Consider the following 14,357-nt stretch of genomic DNA (forward strand, 5'->3'; position numbering starts at 1 on the left):
TTAGACCTCTAGATAAGATATGTAGGTGTTTAAGTACTGATTCCAAAAGACTAACACATAGGCTTGACTTTATAGATCTGAGAAGTCTCTCTTTTTTTTTTTTTTCCTTTTTTGGCAGGACATCCACAAACAAGGAATAAAAAGAGGTTTGCATTAATACTGCAGTGCCTCTAGTGTATGTCATCTAGGGCAGCTTTGCACTAAAGGAGAGGCAGGAAACAATATGCTGGGCCTTCCTTTTCGATTCACTGCTTCTTACATAAAAATCTGGAAAGGTGTGGCGGACAGATGAATGAATTTTTTGCCTTAAACATTTCTTGGTGCATGGGGTGCAGGCAGGCCATAACCCCGAACAAGCCATCTGTCCCTGGCGGAAACAGGACTGGGCTGCTGCGACCCCCGAGATGGTCTCCCTGCGACCACCCAGAACACACTGAGCCTGCACTGAACGAGACCACAGTCGGGCAGAGACTTTGGGATCCGTTTTTAGCACAACTTCTATAAAACTTGCTTGGCATGAGTGGCTAAATTTGCTGAAGCCTTAGGCCGCACTCCCTAGTTTGGTGAGAAAGGGCCCCAGAGCTGGTGCAGGCGGGAACGATAAGGGAGTTACCAGCAATTTGCATTCCTGTGCACTGCTGAAACAGTGCTAATTGCTGGAGTTACCACCTCTTTGTCAAGACCTTGAGAGATGATGGTGGGACCCGAGGAAGGAAGACACACCCATAGGATGGAAGACACACCTGTCGGCAGAAACTGCAACAGAAAAGATAAGGGAGAAAAGAAACAGCCTGCCTAGGAACAACGATGAGATCCAATAAGGAGCAGGAAACCCCAGACTCAAAAATTACTATTGGTCTGAACTACCACGTGGGGGGGTGGGAAACTTAATTTGAAAAAGCTATAATTGCCCAGGGATCTCTTTGTTCAGGGTCCCTCTTTGGAGGTACCCAACTCGAGCTGTAACCACTGCACGCGTGTCATTCCGAGCTAACCTAGGGTCGGACCCAACTCGAGTTGTAATTACTGCACGCGCACCACCAAAACTTACACCCAGGGTGAAGAGGAGCCACCTACCACCAGACGGGAGCCCCCCCACTGCCGAGACTCCCAAAGGAAGAGGACCAACAGGACGCCGCTGGATCCACGGGTGGTGATATCTTTCTCTCTCTCTCTCTCTCTCTCTCTCTCTCTCTCTCTCTCTTTCCCCCTCTCTTTTGTTGAATGTTGGTAAGATCTGTTTTTGTCTAGCTAGTTGCAGTATTCGCCATTGAATTATCCTATTTGACCACATGCCTTATCTTTGTGTTAATAAATCTTAAAACTGGTTGGCTGGTGTCGTTTCACCTTAATTCAGTCCAAGGGCATCACGAACTTGGTCGTTCGGCCCCAAGGGGAGGGAGGTCGTCCTGAACGACTCCTTTCAGGCCGCGACAAAAGGACTTGAGAAAGAAAGCAACTGAGCATGTCAGTTTTCGGAGTATGTCTGAAAAAGCATGAGCTTATTAAAATATCCCTGTAGCATGCTGCTCAATCTGGAGGCCATACTACCTAGAAAGGATTGTACGTGAACCCAGAAACCGTGCCACCTAGAAGGGTTTGCATGTAAATCCAGAAACCGTGCCACCTAGAAGGGATCATACACATCAGCGAGAGTACTGCCCGGCAAGAGTGGATGGGACAGTGCTGTGGGGAGCACAAGGAGGCAAATAAACGTGCAAGGCTCTCAAAACACAAGTCTTGACAGGCCCATCAGTGGCCCTTGATGTGGGCTTAGGAGGACGCCCAGAAAGAGCAATCTGCAGAAGGCTGCTGAAGAGCCAGTCTGATGCAACCCCTATTTGAAAACCTCTGCTTCAGCGCCAGCACGGGCCCTGGCCCAGCACGCACGTCGGGGATCCTGCGAGCTCAGGGCGACGGCCACAGCGTCTCTGAAACACCGCACACGCCACACGAGCACATTTCCCAAACACCGACAGACCGCTCCGGCCAGGCAGCCCGGCCCACAAGGCCCCGGCGCCCGAGGAGGCCCCACAGCGCCGGACCCCGCGGGAGGTGCGCCGACAGCCCGGGGGGCACCACCACCCCAAGCGCCCTCCTCCTCCTCCACCCTGCCTGTGCTCCCCAGCACCCCCTCTGCCCACAAGGGGACTTTCCCCAGGGAAATGTCCCCTGCCCCTAGGCACCCTCCACGTTTCCTCTCCCCCCCCCCCCGAGGACACCCACCCGGTGACAATGTCCCCCCTCCAGGGGGACACCTTTTGGTGACCCTCCCTGCCCCCCAGGCAGTGAAAACATGCCGAGCCCCCCAAAGGGCCCTGTCGGTGACAAGTGTCCCCTACCCAAAGGGACACTCCTCTGCAACAAGTGTCCCTCCCCCAGGCGACATCCTTCTGCCAACAAGTGGCCCCTGCCCCCCAGGCGGTGTTCGCCCAGTGACAATATCCCCAGCCCCCCCCCCCAAGTGCCTGGTGAAGAGTGTCCCCTGCCCCCCAAGGCGTCCTCCCTGGTGACAAGTGCTCCCTCCCCTAAGGGGACACCCTCCCCCATGACGAGTGTCCCCCTGAAGACCCCCCCCAGTGAGAAGTGCCCCCCCGAGGACACCCCCCTGGTGACAAGTGTCCCCCCGCCGGCCCCCCCTCGCGGTGACGAGTGTCCACCACCGAGCCCCCCCCCCCGTAAGGAGTGTCCCCCCCCGGGGACGCCCCCCCCCCCGAGGAGCCCCGGCCCGGCCCGGGGCGGGCGGGCGCACTCACGTCGTCCATGAGGAGCAGCAGCAGGTTGGGCCGCGCGGGCCGCGCGCCGCCGGGGCCCAGGGCCCAGCACAGCCACAGCGGCAGCAGCAGCAGCGCCCTCGCCATGGCAACCGCCGTCCGCGTCACGTGAGGGGGCGCCGTGCACGTGACGCCGCGCACGTGACGCCGCGCGGGGCGGGGCGGGGCGCGGGGCGGGGCGGGGCCCCGGGGCGAGGGGCGGGGCGGCGGCCAAGATGGCGGTGTGCATCGCCGTGATCGCCAAGGAGGTGGGGCGGGGCGCCGGGCCGCGGCGGCGGGGCTCGAGCGGGGCGGTGGGGCCAAGGCTGTGGGGCCTGCGCAGGCGTGAGGGGAGCGGGCTTGGGGCCTGAGGCCGTGGGGCCTGAGCAAGGCGGTAGGGCAGCGGGGCCAGAGTTCAGGCTGTGGGGCCAGAGCGGGCAGTGGGGCCAGGATCGAGGCTGTGGGCCGGAGGGGGGGCAGCAGGGCCGGGGTTGAGGCTGTGGGGCCGGAGGGGGGCTGTGAGGCCAGGGTTGAGGCTGTGGGGCTGGAGTGGGGCAGCAGGGCCAGGATCAAGGCTGTGAGGCCAGAGGAGGGCAGCGGGGCCAGGGTTGAGGCTGTGGGGCCGGAGGGGGGCCCAAGATCCAGGCTGTGGGGCTGGAGTGGGGCTGGAGTGGGGCAGCAGGGCCAGGATCAAGGCTGTGAGGCCAGAGGAGGGCAGCGGGGCCAGGGTTGAGGCTGTGGGGCCAGAGGAGGGCTGTGGGGCCAGAGCAGGGTGAGGGGAACAGAGCTGGGGCTGCAGCTGTGGGGGCTGCGGGGCCGAGGCAGAGCCGTGGTGGATGGAGGCAGTGGGGCAGGCGCTGGAGGCTTAGGCAGGCTGGGCAGGAGCAGGCTGGGGGGGAGCCGGTTTAGCGAGGACAGGGACAGGAGCAGCAGTGTCCTGCTGACCTGCTGCACTGGAGGGGTTTTCCTCAGAAATCCTGGGAAGGTCCAGCGGGCTGGGGACGGGCAGCTGGGGTAAGGGATGGTGCCAAGCTGTGAGGAGGCCTGAACCTGGTGCAGTGCCTGTGCAAACAGTTCTGCTGCCGCTGGTGTGCGGAGCCAGATCTGCTCCACAAATGCTGCAAGATGTAAAGTGCTGCGATGCCTTTGAACGTAACGCACCCAAAATAGCTTCCTTCTGATGGTAGCACTGTTTAGCGTGAAAGCACCGAAGTGGCGCCAGCCGTCCCTTACAGCAGTGAGTTGCCCATCCCGGTTAACAGAGTTGTCCTCTGCAGAACTATCCCTTGTACATCCGAAGCGTTCCGACCGAAAACGAGCTGAAGTTCCACTACACCGTGCACACTTCCCTCGATGTCGTGGATGAGAAGATCTCTGCGATGGGCAAGGCTCTCGTAGATCAGAGGGAGCTGTACCTGGGGCTCCTCTACCCCACAGAAGACTACAAAGTGTATCTGTCAGTGCTATAGGTGTCTAAATCTCATGCGTCTAGCCCAGCTTTTCTAAAATCAGTAGTCCAGGGCCACAGCTGTTCTAGTGTTTTTAAGTCAAAGTTGATCATTTAAACTTTCTTTGGCTTTTTGTCTCATTGAATCCCATGGATGGAAGATGTCTGCTGTAACAGACCTGATTTCTGGGTTTTCATAAACCAGCTGTTAATTTTTGAAGTTACAGATCACAGTGGCTGGTGTTAGGTGATCTCCGGGTCTCTGTGGTCAGCCAAATATAAGAGACTAACAAGAAGGGTATGTCACTGAAACAGGTCTTAAGAACAGAAAACCATTACCAAAATAGATAGCAAGAGGGTACTTCTGAAATTACAAAGCATGCATTACTGACCAGTATGGGAGCAAATTCAACTCATTTTCCTTTAAATTAGGCCTGACTTAATCCCAGCTGTGCCTGAGAGAGCAAGTTAGCAAAGATGACAGAAGTAGGGTAGAAAGGGGAGTGTAGTTCTTGCAGTCTAGCATCTTCCTCTGTTCCTAGTTATGTGCTGGGTATGGTACGAACACGGCCTTTCCTCTCAGTTTGTTTCTTTGACTATATTCCAGACTTGTTTTAGTTGCTTTTCAAGTCTCTACTGTGTCAGAAGCAAATTCCTTAACAGCTGTGCAGATACGGCTACGTGACAAATTCCAAGGTGAAGTTTGTTATGGTGGTGGATTCTTCAAACACAGCACTTCGAGACAATGAGATCCGCAGCGTAAGTGCAGGAAATCAGAACGCAACTAGCCACATCAGTATTTTTGCTACTTCCACTTATTCACAAAATGCTGAGAAGCAACAACAACAAAAAATTAATTAAACTACAATCCCTTTTCAGATGTTCCGAAAGCTGCATAATTCATATACAGACATAATGTGTAACCCTTTTTATAACCCTGGGGACCGCATCCATTCCAAGTAAGTAGGCTGACCCCACAATCTTTCTGAGCTTTATCATCTTTTTGGGACTTGCAGGGCACTTATGATGTAATAGGACCGAGAATGTAACCCCAGTGGTTGACAGGGCAGATGGGGGTGCTGTAACTACTTCTTAAAAGCTGTTTTCTCTTTGGACCATTACTGCATAATAGAAAACTCTGCTATTCTCATTAGCAGCTACACTGAACTCTCTCACTCTCACCTCAGAACTGGAATTAGAAACATTGACTCAAGAAAATGAGAGACAAAAACAGTTACCTGTTTTACTGCAACATAGGTAAATAGACCAGGTTAAATGGTAAGCAGCAGCAGTTCTCCCAAGTTTATCCTTAAGAAAGAACTGATGGGCCCTTCAACATGCATAAATCCTAATGTTTGAGGACTGCTGCCCCCCCCCCCCCCCCCCCTTCTCATCTGGAATCCCACAGTGAGTTGTAATGTTGAGTTTCTACTGCCTAGGCAAGAACAACTTTTCACACTTCGCTGAGGCCAGGTTAAGACCTGTGCTTATTTCAGCTTAAAAGTCATTGTTTACTCATGGAGCATGTTATAGATAAAGAGTAAAACCACACATTCAGCCCTGGGAAAGCCAGCGTGTTAGCCAGTGATAGGCATTTTTGGTATTGTAGAGGAGATCTGGTGTGCAGAACTGCCTGCTTCCTTTAATATTCTATTTTTCCTTTCTTTCTCTAGAGCTTTTGATAATATGGTGACCTCCATGATGATGCAGGTGTGCTAAGACTGCCCATTCTCTTCTGAGTGTGAGAACATACCCTGTTTACAGGAGCATGCCTAAGAAGTGATGTATATATTGTCTTCCTTCTGTGTAACATATTACATTTTTTCTGTGTAAAATAAACTTGACACTTGCAAGGTCTGCATGCATTTCTACTCTAACAAACTAGAGTATAGCACAAAAGTCACTGTTCAGCTTTGGTTTAGCCTTCAGGTAACATGTAAGAGCCAGCTCTTCCTTAAGTGTCAGCCATGTCAGGCAGGAGGTTTGTTCCCTACAGAAATGCATGCAGCTGTGCTCCTATGCAGCTCTCAGATGTTTCTCTAGAAATTGGGCTTTGTATAACAGCAATTCCTGCTGTGCTTATGATTAGAGCAAGGACAGCTGCACAAGAGATAGCTAAGAGATTATTATTGGGATCAACCTAGATTTCAGTCAGCTGAAAGGCACAGATAGTGACAACTGTTCCTCAAACACTGGTGCTTCAGAGCAGTTCTTCTAATGTAGAAGGTACACATCAGCAATAAGTAGTCATCCTAGTGCTTGCTAGCCTCCTTAGCTGCTGCTCCAGACTGTTCATTCCAACAGGAATGTTATGAGCAGTGCTTACTTCAAACATTTGGTCTCTCTGTCCCATTTTTCCTTAGCCAGAACCACTCAGACCTCTATGTACTTAGTCCAGTAGTTCTTGGAAAGAGGGAACAGTGCATAGGTCAGCCAAAGGCTCCAGATTTTGTTACAACCAGCCCCTGTTCATGTACTCAGAGCTCTGGCAGACAGAGCAAGCAGTTGGTCTCAAAGTACCAACTTGAACATGATGAAGTCCCACACTGATCTTGCCTTCCTGGGCAAGATCTTTTTGGGTGACTCACATTTGACAGTATTTCCCCTTATCACTTAGCTCATTCAGATAGCCGGTTACACTTTTCTAGCAGTATTTCTAGGCCAGCTCATGGAGCACAGCTAGTGCAGTTGGGATAAATCCATGCCAAGAGATTAAGACATCAGGATTGCACCACTGCCTGATTCATCCCAACCTAATCCATTAGCATCTCCTCCCACTGCAGCTCTCTGCTGTTCTAACTGAAGACCACCAAATCAATAGCAGGTATTTATACAAAAATACAAAGCAGAGCAGAAAAGCATATACACATCCCAGCTTCTTAGTCACTTGTGCAGTGCACTAATACTATAGGAGGCTGTGCAACTACAGCAAGTTCAGCAGAGGTAACACAGACCACAGGTGCTAGCAGCTCCTCTGCTTCTCACACACCTCCTGCTCCATGTGCTCTTTCCTGCCCCACACCACCTTGCTCCTGGCACCTGGGGTGCTTAGGCAGCTGCCCAAGCACTTTCCACCAGATTTAAGCCAAAGCAGCCCCCCTCAAACAGCTCACTGCATGCACTCTTGGTGAGAAGGAAGGGCAACCAAGCACGCTCCATAACTGTGAGGCAGCAGTCTATGCTTCCAGCACCTAATCGGTTAAAAAAAACCACACACACCCCCACGCTTAGAAAGCTACATAGCTCTCTAAAGGATACAAGAAGCCTGGAGAAAGCCAGGTTAGTGCTGTGTCAGCTCACAGCCAGTGTGGTCTCACTGTAGATGAAGTTCACACAGCAGGATCATTTATTTTAAAAATAAGTGACATTTACAATTCCTTCTCAAACAGAACTTAAATACATTTACTCAACAACAACCTGTCAAATAATGGGAGATTAAAGTGTTTGAGCCTCTCCCACCATCTAAACAAGGCACAGCTGTACATCGCTATTCTGAAGCATTTCCATATAAAAGTGTTTACTCTTTTCACTTGCAGACAAGTTCAGCACTTCCTCTTCCACAAGTCATTAGTGTACTTCAGACACTCAAAAAATAGTTTCTGTTAAAAAAATTAAGTTTCAAGAATTTACAAAGCATATTAATGGGAAGTTTAAAGTCTTACAAAAAGGCAATTTTACAGTTTGAGCCTAGAGGTAGCTTGGATCAAGAAAGCAAGCCCAGCTTCACCAGCATGGTCCATGCTGCAGAAAGTGCAAAATCAACACATGAAGAGTTAAGGCACCAAGCTTTAAAAAACCCCGAGGTACTAAGAAAAAAAACAGCAGGAGTTTTAGTCTGGCAGTGTCCCTTGAGCTGTGAAAAGCTGCTTTAGGAGTCAGTAGTTGCATCTGTTGCATCTGGGTTAGAGGAATCCTAGACAAGGATCCTGAAAGATTAGTGCGAGAATTACATAATAAAATTTATTTTAATGCAGAATTTAACACAACACTACTGTTTGCTGGTTTTCCCAGCCTACCTCTTAACACAATTTTTTTTCCTTTAAAAATGAGCAGTTTCAGAGCTCATAAAGACAAGATCAGCAGCAAGGGCAAGTGCCAGGCAGCACAAGTTCCCTATCAGACTCCTTCCATGTGCTTTATCCCGACCCACTAGTTCAGCTGAGGTTACACTGATCCCCAGACAGGGATCTAGACCAGGAATGGTGACAGGAGTAAAGAGGAAAGATCAGAGCCAAACTCACCACAGTGGAGGCTATTTTGAAATGCTGCTACCACTAGAAATGAAGCAAGACATGTTAGCTGCACCCCTTGATCCCAGTAACTTCGCTTCTGAATAGAAGTGGGGGGAGAAAAGGGGTTGCTGACAACCAGGTCTTGGGCAACCACGGCAGACAGAGGCTTCCAGAGAAGCAACAAAGGATGCGTTTTCCTTCTGCAAGATCTTAGATATGGAATGACAACAGCAAGCTAAAAAATAGACCCAAAGGTGTCTCACTCAATCCTCTTTCCAAGAGTAAAGTCAGAAATACAGAGCACTGAGAAAGCCTTTGCCATTAAGGAAAAGCTCACCAGCAGCCAGATCTACAGCTGCATCCCCAGACTTTCACCATTGTTTTGGGGGAAGAAAACAGTCTTTGGAAAGGTCTTTAGGATCTTATGGGCATGGGAAGTCAGCATCCACATCCTGCAGAACTAGCTGGCAGAGCAGGTCCTGGAGAGCAGAGCAGAGGTGCTTTGGAGGCTGAGCAGCAGGACAGGGCCAGCTAGACCTCCCTCCCCAGAGCAGAGGGCATTTCTGACATCTGAGGGCCAAACCCCCAGGTACAGCCCTTCTCTATGGGAAGAGGATCAAACTGATGGTCTGGGAAAGCTCTTCCCTTCCCAAGATCAGGGTGCTCTCCCTGGCAGGAATGACACTGTTTTCAATAAAAAAAAATGCAATCTCCTAAGCAAGCCTAAGGTTCCCCCCCACCACCCGAGGCTGCCAGGGATCTGGCTGAAGTGCAGGTAGAACAGATCATCTTCCCTTTAACAGCTCGGCACTCCAGCTGCACAGCACATGATTGCCTCATGAGTAATCCTCACAGCCAGGCAGATGGTATTTTAAAATTAATCTTTTTCGGCTTGGGCAGGCTCTTTTTTTTTTTTTAAATCTCTCCAATCCCATCTCTTCATTTCAGTCCTGTTGGCACCACCAGGGTAGTCCAGTCCTCCTTTCAGTATGGAAAATACCAAGGCAACAGTCTTGCCCGACCCCTAGACAGGAATAAAAACAACATCCTAAAGCACAGGACCATATCTCAGCCCGATATGGCAGCAGTCCAGCACTGCCAAAAAGCAGAGCTACCTGCTCCTCTGAGCGCAGAGCTTCCCCTTTCTGCCCCAGCTAACCCAGACCAAGTCCAGCCTGGTCGGTGCATCCCCACAGGACTGCGGGAGCCTGGAGCACATCCAGGCGGGTTCCTGGGGCAGAGGGAGCAGGGAGCAGGGCAACTTCGCTCCTGAGGGGAGCTGCACAATTGCAGGGCCAGGCTCTGGGACCTCAACAACCAGTGGGGCTGGGAGCACAATCCCCATCCCCATCCTGCCAGGCAGGGACAGCAGGACAGCACCAAATTCCCAGGGGTTTCTGCTGCCCCTACGCCTCCTCCCACAGCCCCAGGAGGCCAGGGCACCCGTGAAGCTGATCTGCAGCGAGCTCACAGATGCCACGAGGGCACGAGCAGCAGAGGCATGCTGGAGAACGGCTCCAGGCCCACCCGGGGACATCAGGGATGGTGGGGCAGCAGCACGGACAGGCTCTCACAGGTGCCACGTGCCCTGGGCACCCGTCTGCCACACCATTGCTGGCTGCTCACTTCTGTCCTTCCCAATCTCAGCTGCCCACAGGCCCGCGAGGGGCCCGCGAGCCCAGCTGGGCCCAGCTGCCAGGCCCCCGCAGCGGGTGACGCTAACAGCACAGGACAGCAGGAGACATTTCTAGCACAGGCCTCCGGGAGGAGATTCCTGCCAGGGCCCTTCTCCCTCCTCCCCACGCCGGGGTGGGAGGCTGCAGAGCCCTGCACGGCACAGGGCAGGGCAGCTATCCCCGGCATCCCGGAGATGCCGCGCTCGAGCCTGCTTGGCCAAAATGCGCAGGGAAGCATCTCACCCCGGGTCCTCACGCTGGCCCCACGGCTGCTCACCTGTACGTCCTCCCTCGCACCCGTGAGCGCTGCCCTCCGTAATAGCTTCCCCGCTGGCAGAGCCCTCCCCGGGCGTAGAAGCGGCCCCGGTAGCCCCCGCGGTCGGTGCTGCTGATGCCCGGCATGTTGGTTCTCTTGGGCAGCACCTGGAAGGCAGAGCCGGCTCAGCCGCACCATCACTGCCGGCCCTGGGGGCCAGCACGGCCACTTGTGCCTCCAGGGCTGGGAGAGACAGAGGCACCGTCCCGGGGCCTCATCCAGCTCCTACCTTAATGACGCGGCCTCTGAACATGCTCTCATCCAGCTCCACCGCTGCCTTCACGGAGCTCTTCTCCTCGAACTCGATGTACGCGTACCTGCAAGGGGAGAGGGGTGAGCGCTGCCGTGGGGACACCCCACTGCCGAGCTGCCCAGCGGGTCCTTTCCTCCATAGGGCGGTCGGGCCCCCAGCAGAGTGACTGCCACCAACCCTGTCTCCAGCTCTCCCCATCCACCTGCACATCCAGAGAAGCCACAAGCCAGCCAGTCCGGCTCACAGCAGGCACAGGAGATGGCTCAGATGGATCCCCATCAGCAAAGCTGCGCCGGCAGGACCAGAGCCTGCTCATGGTGCCAGTGCTGGACCCCTCATCGCCATGGAGCTGTGCTGAGCACCTCAGCAAACACAGCACGAGGGAAACAGCAGAGCAGGGGGAAAGAGCAGCCAGGGCACACAGGATCAGCTCTGTGCTTACGGAAAAGCTCTGGTTTTAGGGCTGAGGTGGGGGGGGAGCACACAGAACACCAGCTGCAGCAGCATGGAGAGCTCCCTTCTCCCCTGAGGGCAGTGGCCATGGATTAACACACTCCAGAGCACCTTTTTACAAAGCCTGGAAGGAAGTCAAGCTTTTCCCCTCCACGCAACACCTGAATGAGCCACCATACTAGCTTTTAGCTGGGGATCTTTCCCCACATGTGTGGGGGGGCCCCAGGACTCAGGTGCCTCCCAGAGCACACCAGGCCCCCAGCCTCTCCCAGGACTCAGGTGCAGACAGCATCAATTCCTGCCTTCCTTCTCTGCACACAGCTGCAGGCCATGATGTGCTGCTTTCTAGGAACTCAGAATAGCAGCTCTATTTCTATAGGACCTACAAGATTGGATGGGGCTGATGCCAAGCTACCAGGAGCCCTCAGTTTGAAACCCCTATGCCAGGGCTTGCACTGAGCCCACTAAGCTGCTACAGAATTTGGAGCACAAACCCCTTTTCTGCACTGGAGGTTTCCAGCTGAGCTTCAGCTGTGTCTCAGACCAAGGGCTGCAGCCCTGGGGCTGGCAGCTTCAGAAAAAGCCTCCTCCACCAAGGCCAGCAGTGCTGTTTGCAGAGCAACCAGATTGAGAGCAACAACCTCAAACCACAGCCCAGAGCAAGGCAGAACACATGCCTGTTCCCAAAGCCGGGGAGTGCAGGGTCTGACCCAGGACAGTGCCCTCAGACACCCCCAGCCCAGCCCAGCCCCAGGCCCTGTGCATGGCACTGACCCTTTGGGGTGTCCCGAGAACTTGTCACAGAGGATGGTCACCCGGTTGATCTGCCCACAGCTGTTGAAGTGAGACTCCAGCTCCTCTGCAGTCCCACCATAGTCCACCTGCAACAACAGTCCCGGCTCCTCGAGCACCACCAAGAGCCTCCACCAGCCCCAGGCTGGGCCAGCCTCCCCAGCTCAGCTCTCCAGGAGAAGGGGAGTCCCTAAGCTGCGCTGTCCATGAACGAGCTCTGGTCCTTCCCCCTGACAGCAGGCAAATCCTCATTGGCACACTCATGTCACCACTGTGCCCAGATTTGCACTGCCAGGTGACACCTCTGCCTGCAAGGAAAGAGGCATCACCCAGATGGCCAAGACCAGGGCCCAGCTAACCCTTAGCTAACACACCTTGCAGCCCCAGCCTTGCTGTCTCCTGAGGCTCATGAGCAAGCTAAGATCAATGAGGACTCACCCAGGGGGGACTCTTCCAAGGCTGAGAGTCACCAAGGCTCTGCATCACTTATGCCCCCCAGGATGTCAGCACAATGCAGGTTTGTAACCAAGGAAGCAGGGGCATCACCCAAATCACCTGGCCTGGAAACCCAAGTCCAGAAGACACCCCCACAGCACCTTCCAGGGGGTATTTTGGGTAGCTGACACTTACAACAGATGATCTGCAGGTGGCTGAGGACTGGGGGCAGAAGCTGAGCTGTAAGACTCAAACCATAGTCCCAGTCTGGGCTGGGGAGAGGCAAAGCACTTGGGATGGGATCAATGAGCCCAGGCAAATATCCACTTGGGCAAAGAGCTGCAGGTGGGCACCGCTCCAGGGACTCAGAACAACACGTGTGGCTCCCCACTTACATTGCCCACATAGATGGATCGCTGGTCAACCTCCATTTTCTCCTCTGTTGTCCTTGGGAACAGACCTGCAGAGACAAGGGCTGCCCTGAGGCACTGGGTGGAGATGCAGGAGCCCTCTCGCAGAGCAGAGGGAGCATGGCTGCCTGTGCAGCCCTGCTCCCCGCAGAGCCCCCACCAAGCAGCACCCTGCTCCCTTGGTCCTGATGCACTGCAAGCTCCCTGTGTCCAGACTCCTGTTCGGGTTCAGACATTCCCAAATGCCCCATCAGCCTCATCCTCCATCCCCTCAGCTCATCTCTCACCACAAAAAAATGACACAAGGCAACTGATGCTGCCAAACTCATTAGTTTACGGAATTTTGGCCTGTAGAGGTGGAAGGCAAGAACGGGTATAACCTGCATCAGCACCATGTCCTGCCCAGGACCCTGTCCCTGACCCTTCTTACCCATCCAGTCCACAGCTGACAGGACACCAGGGACTGCCGAGAGAGGCAGAGCTGCATGCTCCAGGTCTGATGGACACCCTGTGCCCCCAAAGGGGTCCCTGGTGGGGACAGCAGCACCCACAGAGCCCATACCTGCCTCTGAGCTCATGATGAAGCGGCTCTCAGCTTCCAGCTGCAACTCCTTCAGCCTCTCATCCTCTTTCTCCATCTCCCGCACTCTGGCTTTGATGGCCTCCAACTCCTGAAATGCAAACCAAGACTTGTGCGAGCAGCACATGAAGCAGGGACATCTTCATCCCACTCCCCACACCGGACTGCAACACTACAGCACCTTCACCAGCAGTGTACATCCAGGCTAGCGGACAAGGCTGGGCTGGGTGCTGGGGACAACAGCCTGCTGCATGAAAGGGGAGTTCAGCTCCTCACTCTACTAGAGAGAAAAATGAAAAAAAACACTTCCTTTTTTGCATTTACCTGTGAAGCAGCGTTTGCTGGAGCAGAGGTGCCCCAGCAGCACTGGAACTGCCAGATGGAACTGGAGATTTAAACTGGTGACAAACAGGAGCCATTTATTTAAGCTCAGGCAGACAAACAGCTCAGTGGGGAAAGCTCGGCAGCAGGAATGTAACGACTCAATTTCAGCTTCTCAGCTTGGGGATTTTAACAGGGGCCCCAGATAACTCTTACTCTTAACTTTGGGAAGTGGCTGAACAGAGGAGTAGAAAGTTTCCATTTTCTTAGAGAAACAGGGAAGACTGATTTCACACTTAGCCAGACACTCACTGGGTCCTGCACACTCAGCTCTTCCACACTGTTCCCCTCCAGGTGGCTCAGGTCCAAGTCTTCCTCCGCAGCCTTCTGCAGAGCTGCCATCTCTGCCACATCCCAGGACTCCTCCACTGCTGCCAGGGATGGTGGGTCCTGCCACCAGATCCCAGAAGTGTCCAGGAAGAGCGGGCTGGGTAGGAACAGCACCAATAAACACAGAGCAATTTAACACAGAGTCTAAAGCAGAACACCAGCCAGGCAAAGGCTTCAAGGGCACTTCCTCCACAAGGAAGAACAGCCACCCCCAAAGCAGTTCACTCTCAGGGCTGCAGGCAGGCTTGCAGCAAGGCTGCAGGAGGAGGACTGCAGGAGCCTGACCTAAGGAAGGCTGA

General features: G+C 53.8%; 3 protein-coding genes across 3 annotated transcripts in view; 1 reads left to right on the plus strand and 2 right to left on the minus strand.

Annotated features, from left to right (window-relative positions):
• Positions 1 to 2,932, minus strand: part of GALNS (galactosamine (N-acetyl)-6-sulfatase) — a 51,613-nt gene extending 48,681 nt beyond the window's left edge. The window contains exon 1 of the mRNA XM_064519812.1: positions 2,757 to 2,932. Within this exon, the coding sequence (XP_064375882.1) occupies positions 2,757 to 2,861 (105 nt within the window). The 5' untranslated portion in view covers positions 2,862 to 2,932. The remainder of the gene's footprint in view (positions 1 to 2,756) is intronic.
• TRAPPC2L (trafficking protein particle complex subunit 2L) lies at positions 2,891 to 6,057 on the plus strand. The gene is made up of 5 exons (XM_026109973.2): positions 2,891 to 3,022; positions 4,031 to 4,203; positions 4,872 to 4,959; positions 5,080 to 5,159; positions 5,874 to 6,057. The coding sequence occupies exons 1-5, from the start codon at positions 2,990 to 2,992 to the stop codon at positions 5,917 to 5,919; spliced, it is 420 nt and encodes a 139-aa protein (XP_025965758.1). The 5' UTR covers positions 2,891 to 2,989; the 3' UTR covers positions 5,920 to 6,057.
• A 1,466-nt stretch (positions 6,058 to 7,523) lies between these two features.
• PABPN1L (PABPN1 like, cytoplasmic) lies at positions 7,524 to 14,296 on the minus strand. Its single transcript, XM_026109976.2, has 7 exons — positions 13,981 to 14,296; positions 13,330 to 13,438; positions 12,753 to 12,817; positions 11,905 to 12,011; positions 10,654 to 10,741; positions 10,386 to 10,531; positions 7,524 to 9,456 (listed from the first exon to the last, which is right to left on the minus strand). The coding sequence occupies exons 1-7, from the start codon at positions 14,068 to 14,070 to the stop codon at positions 9,417 to 9,419; spliced, it is 645 nt and encodes a 214-aa protein (XP_025965761.2). The 5' UTR covers positions 14,071 to 14,296; the 3' UTR covers positions 7,524 to 9,416.
• Positions 14,297 to 14,357: the final 61 nt, after the last annotated feature.

The sequence above is a fragment of the Dromaius novaehollandiae genome, chromosome 13 (assembly GCF_036370855.1).
Source record: "Dromaius novaehollandiae isolate bDroNov1 chromosome 13, bDroNov1.hap1, whole genome shotgun sequence".
In the NCBI taxonomy this organism is placed as follows: domain Eukaryota; kingdom Metazoa; phylum Chordata; class Aves; order Casuariiformes; family Dromaiidae; genus Dromaius; species Dromaius novaehollandiae.

Excerpts from the sequence above, each read along its gene's own strand:
- TRAPPC2L (XM_026109973.2), top strand. The coding sequence starts at position 2,990 with ATGGCGGTGTGCATCGCCGTGATCGCCAAGGAG. Across the intron at positions 4,204-4,871 it reads CCCACAGAAGACTACAAAGT|ATACGGCTACGTGACAAATT; the intron begins GTATCTGTCAGT and ends ACAGCTGTGCAG. Across the intron at positions 4,960-5,079 it reads GAGACAATGAGATCCGCAGC|ATGTTCCGAAAGCTGCATAA; the intron begins GTAAGTGCAGGA and ends ATCCCTTTTCAG.
- PABPN1L (XM_026109976.2), bottom strand. The coding sequence starts at position 14,070 with ATGGCAGCTCTGCAGAAGGCTGCGGAGGAAGACTTGGACCTGAGCCAC. Across the intron at positions 12,012-12,752 it reads GATCCATCTATGTGGGCAAT|GTGGACTATGGTGGGACTGC; the intron begins GTAAGTGGGGAG and ends CTGTTGTTGCAG. Across the intron at positions 9,457-10,385 it reads GTGCGAGGGAGGACGTACAG|GGGTCGGGCAAGACTGTTGC; the intron begins GTGAGCAGCCGT and ends ATTCCTGTCTAG.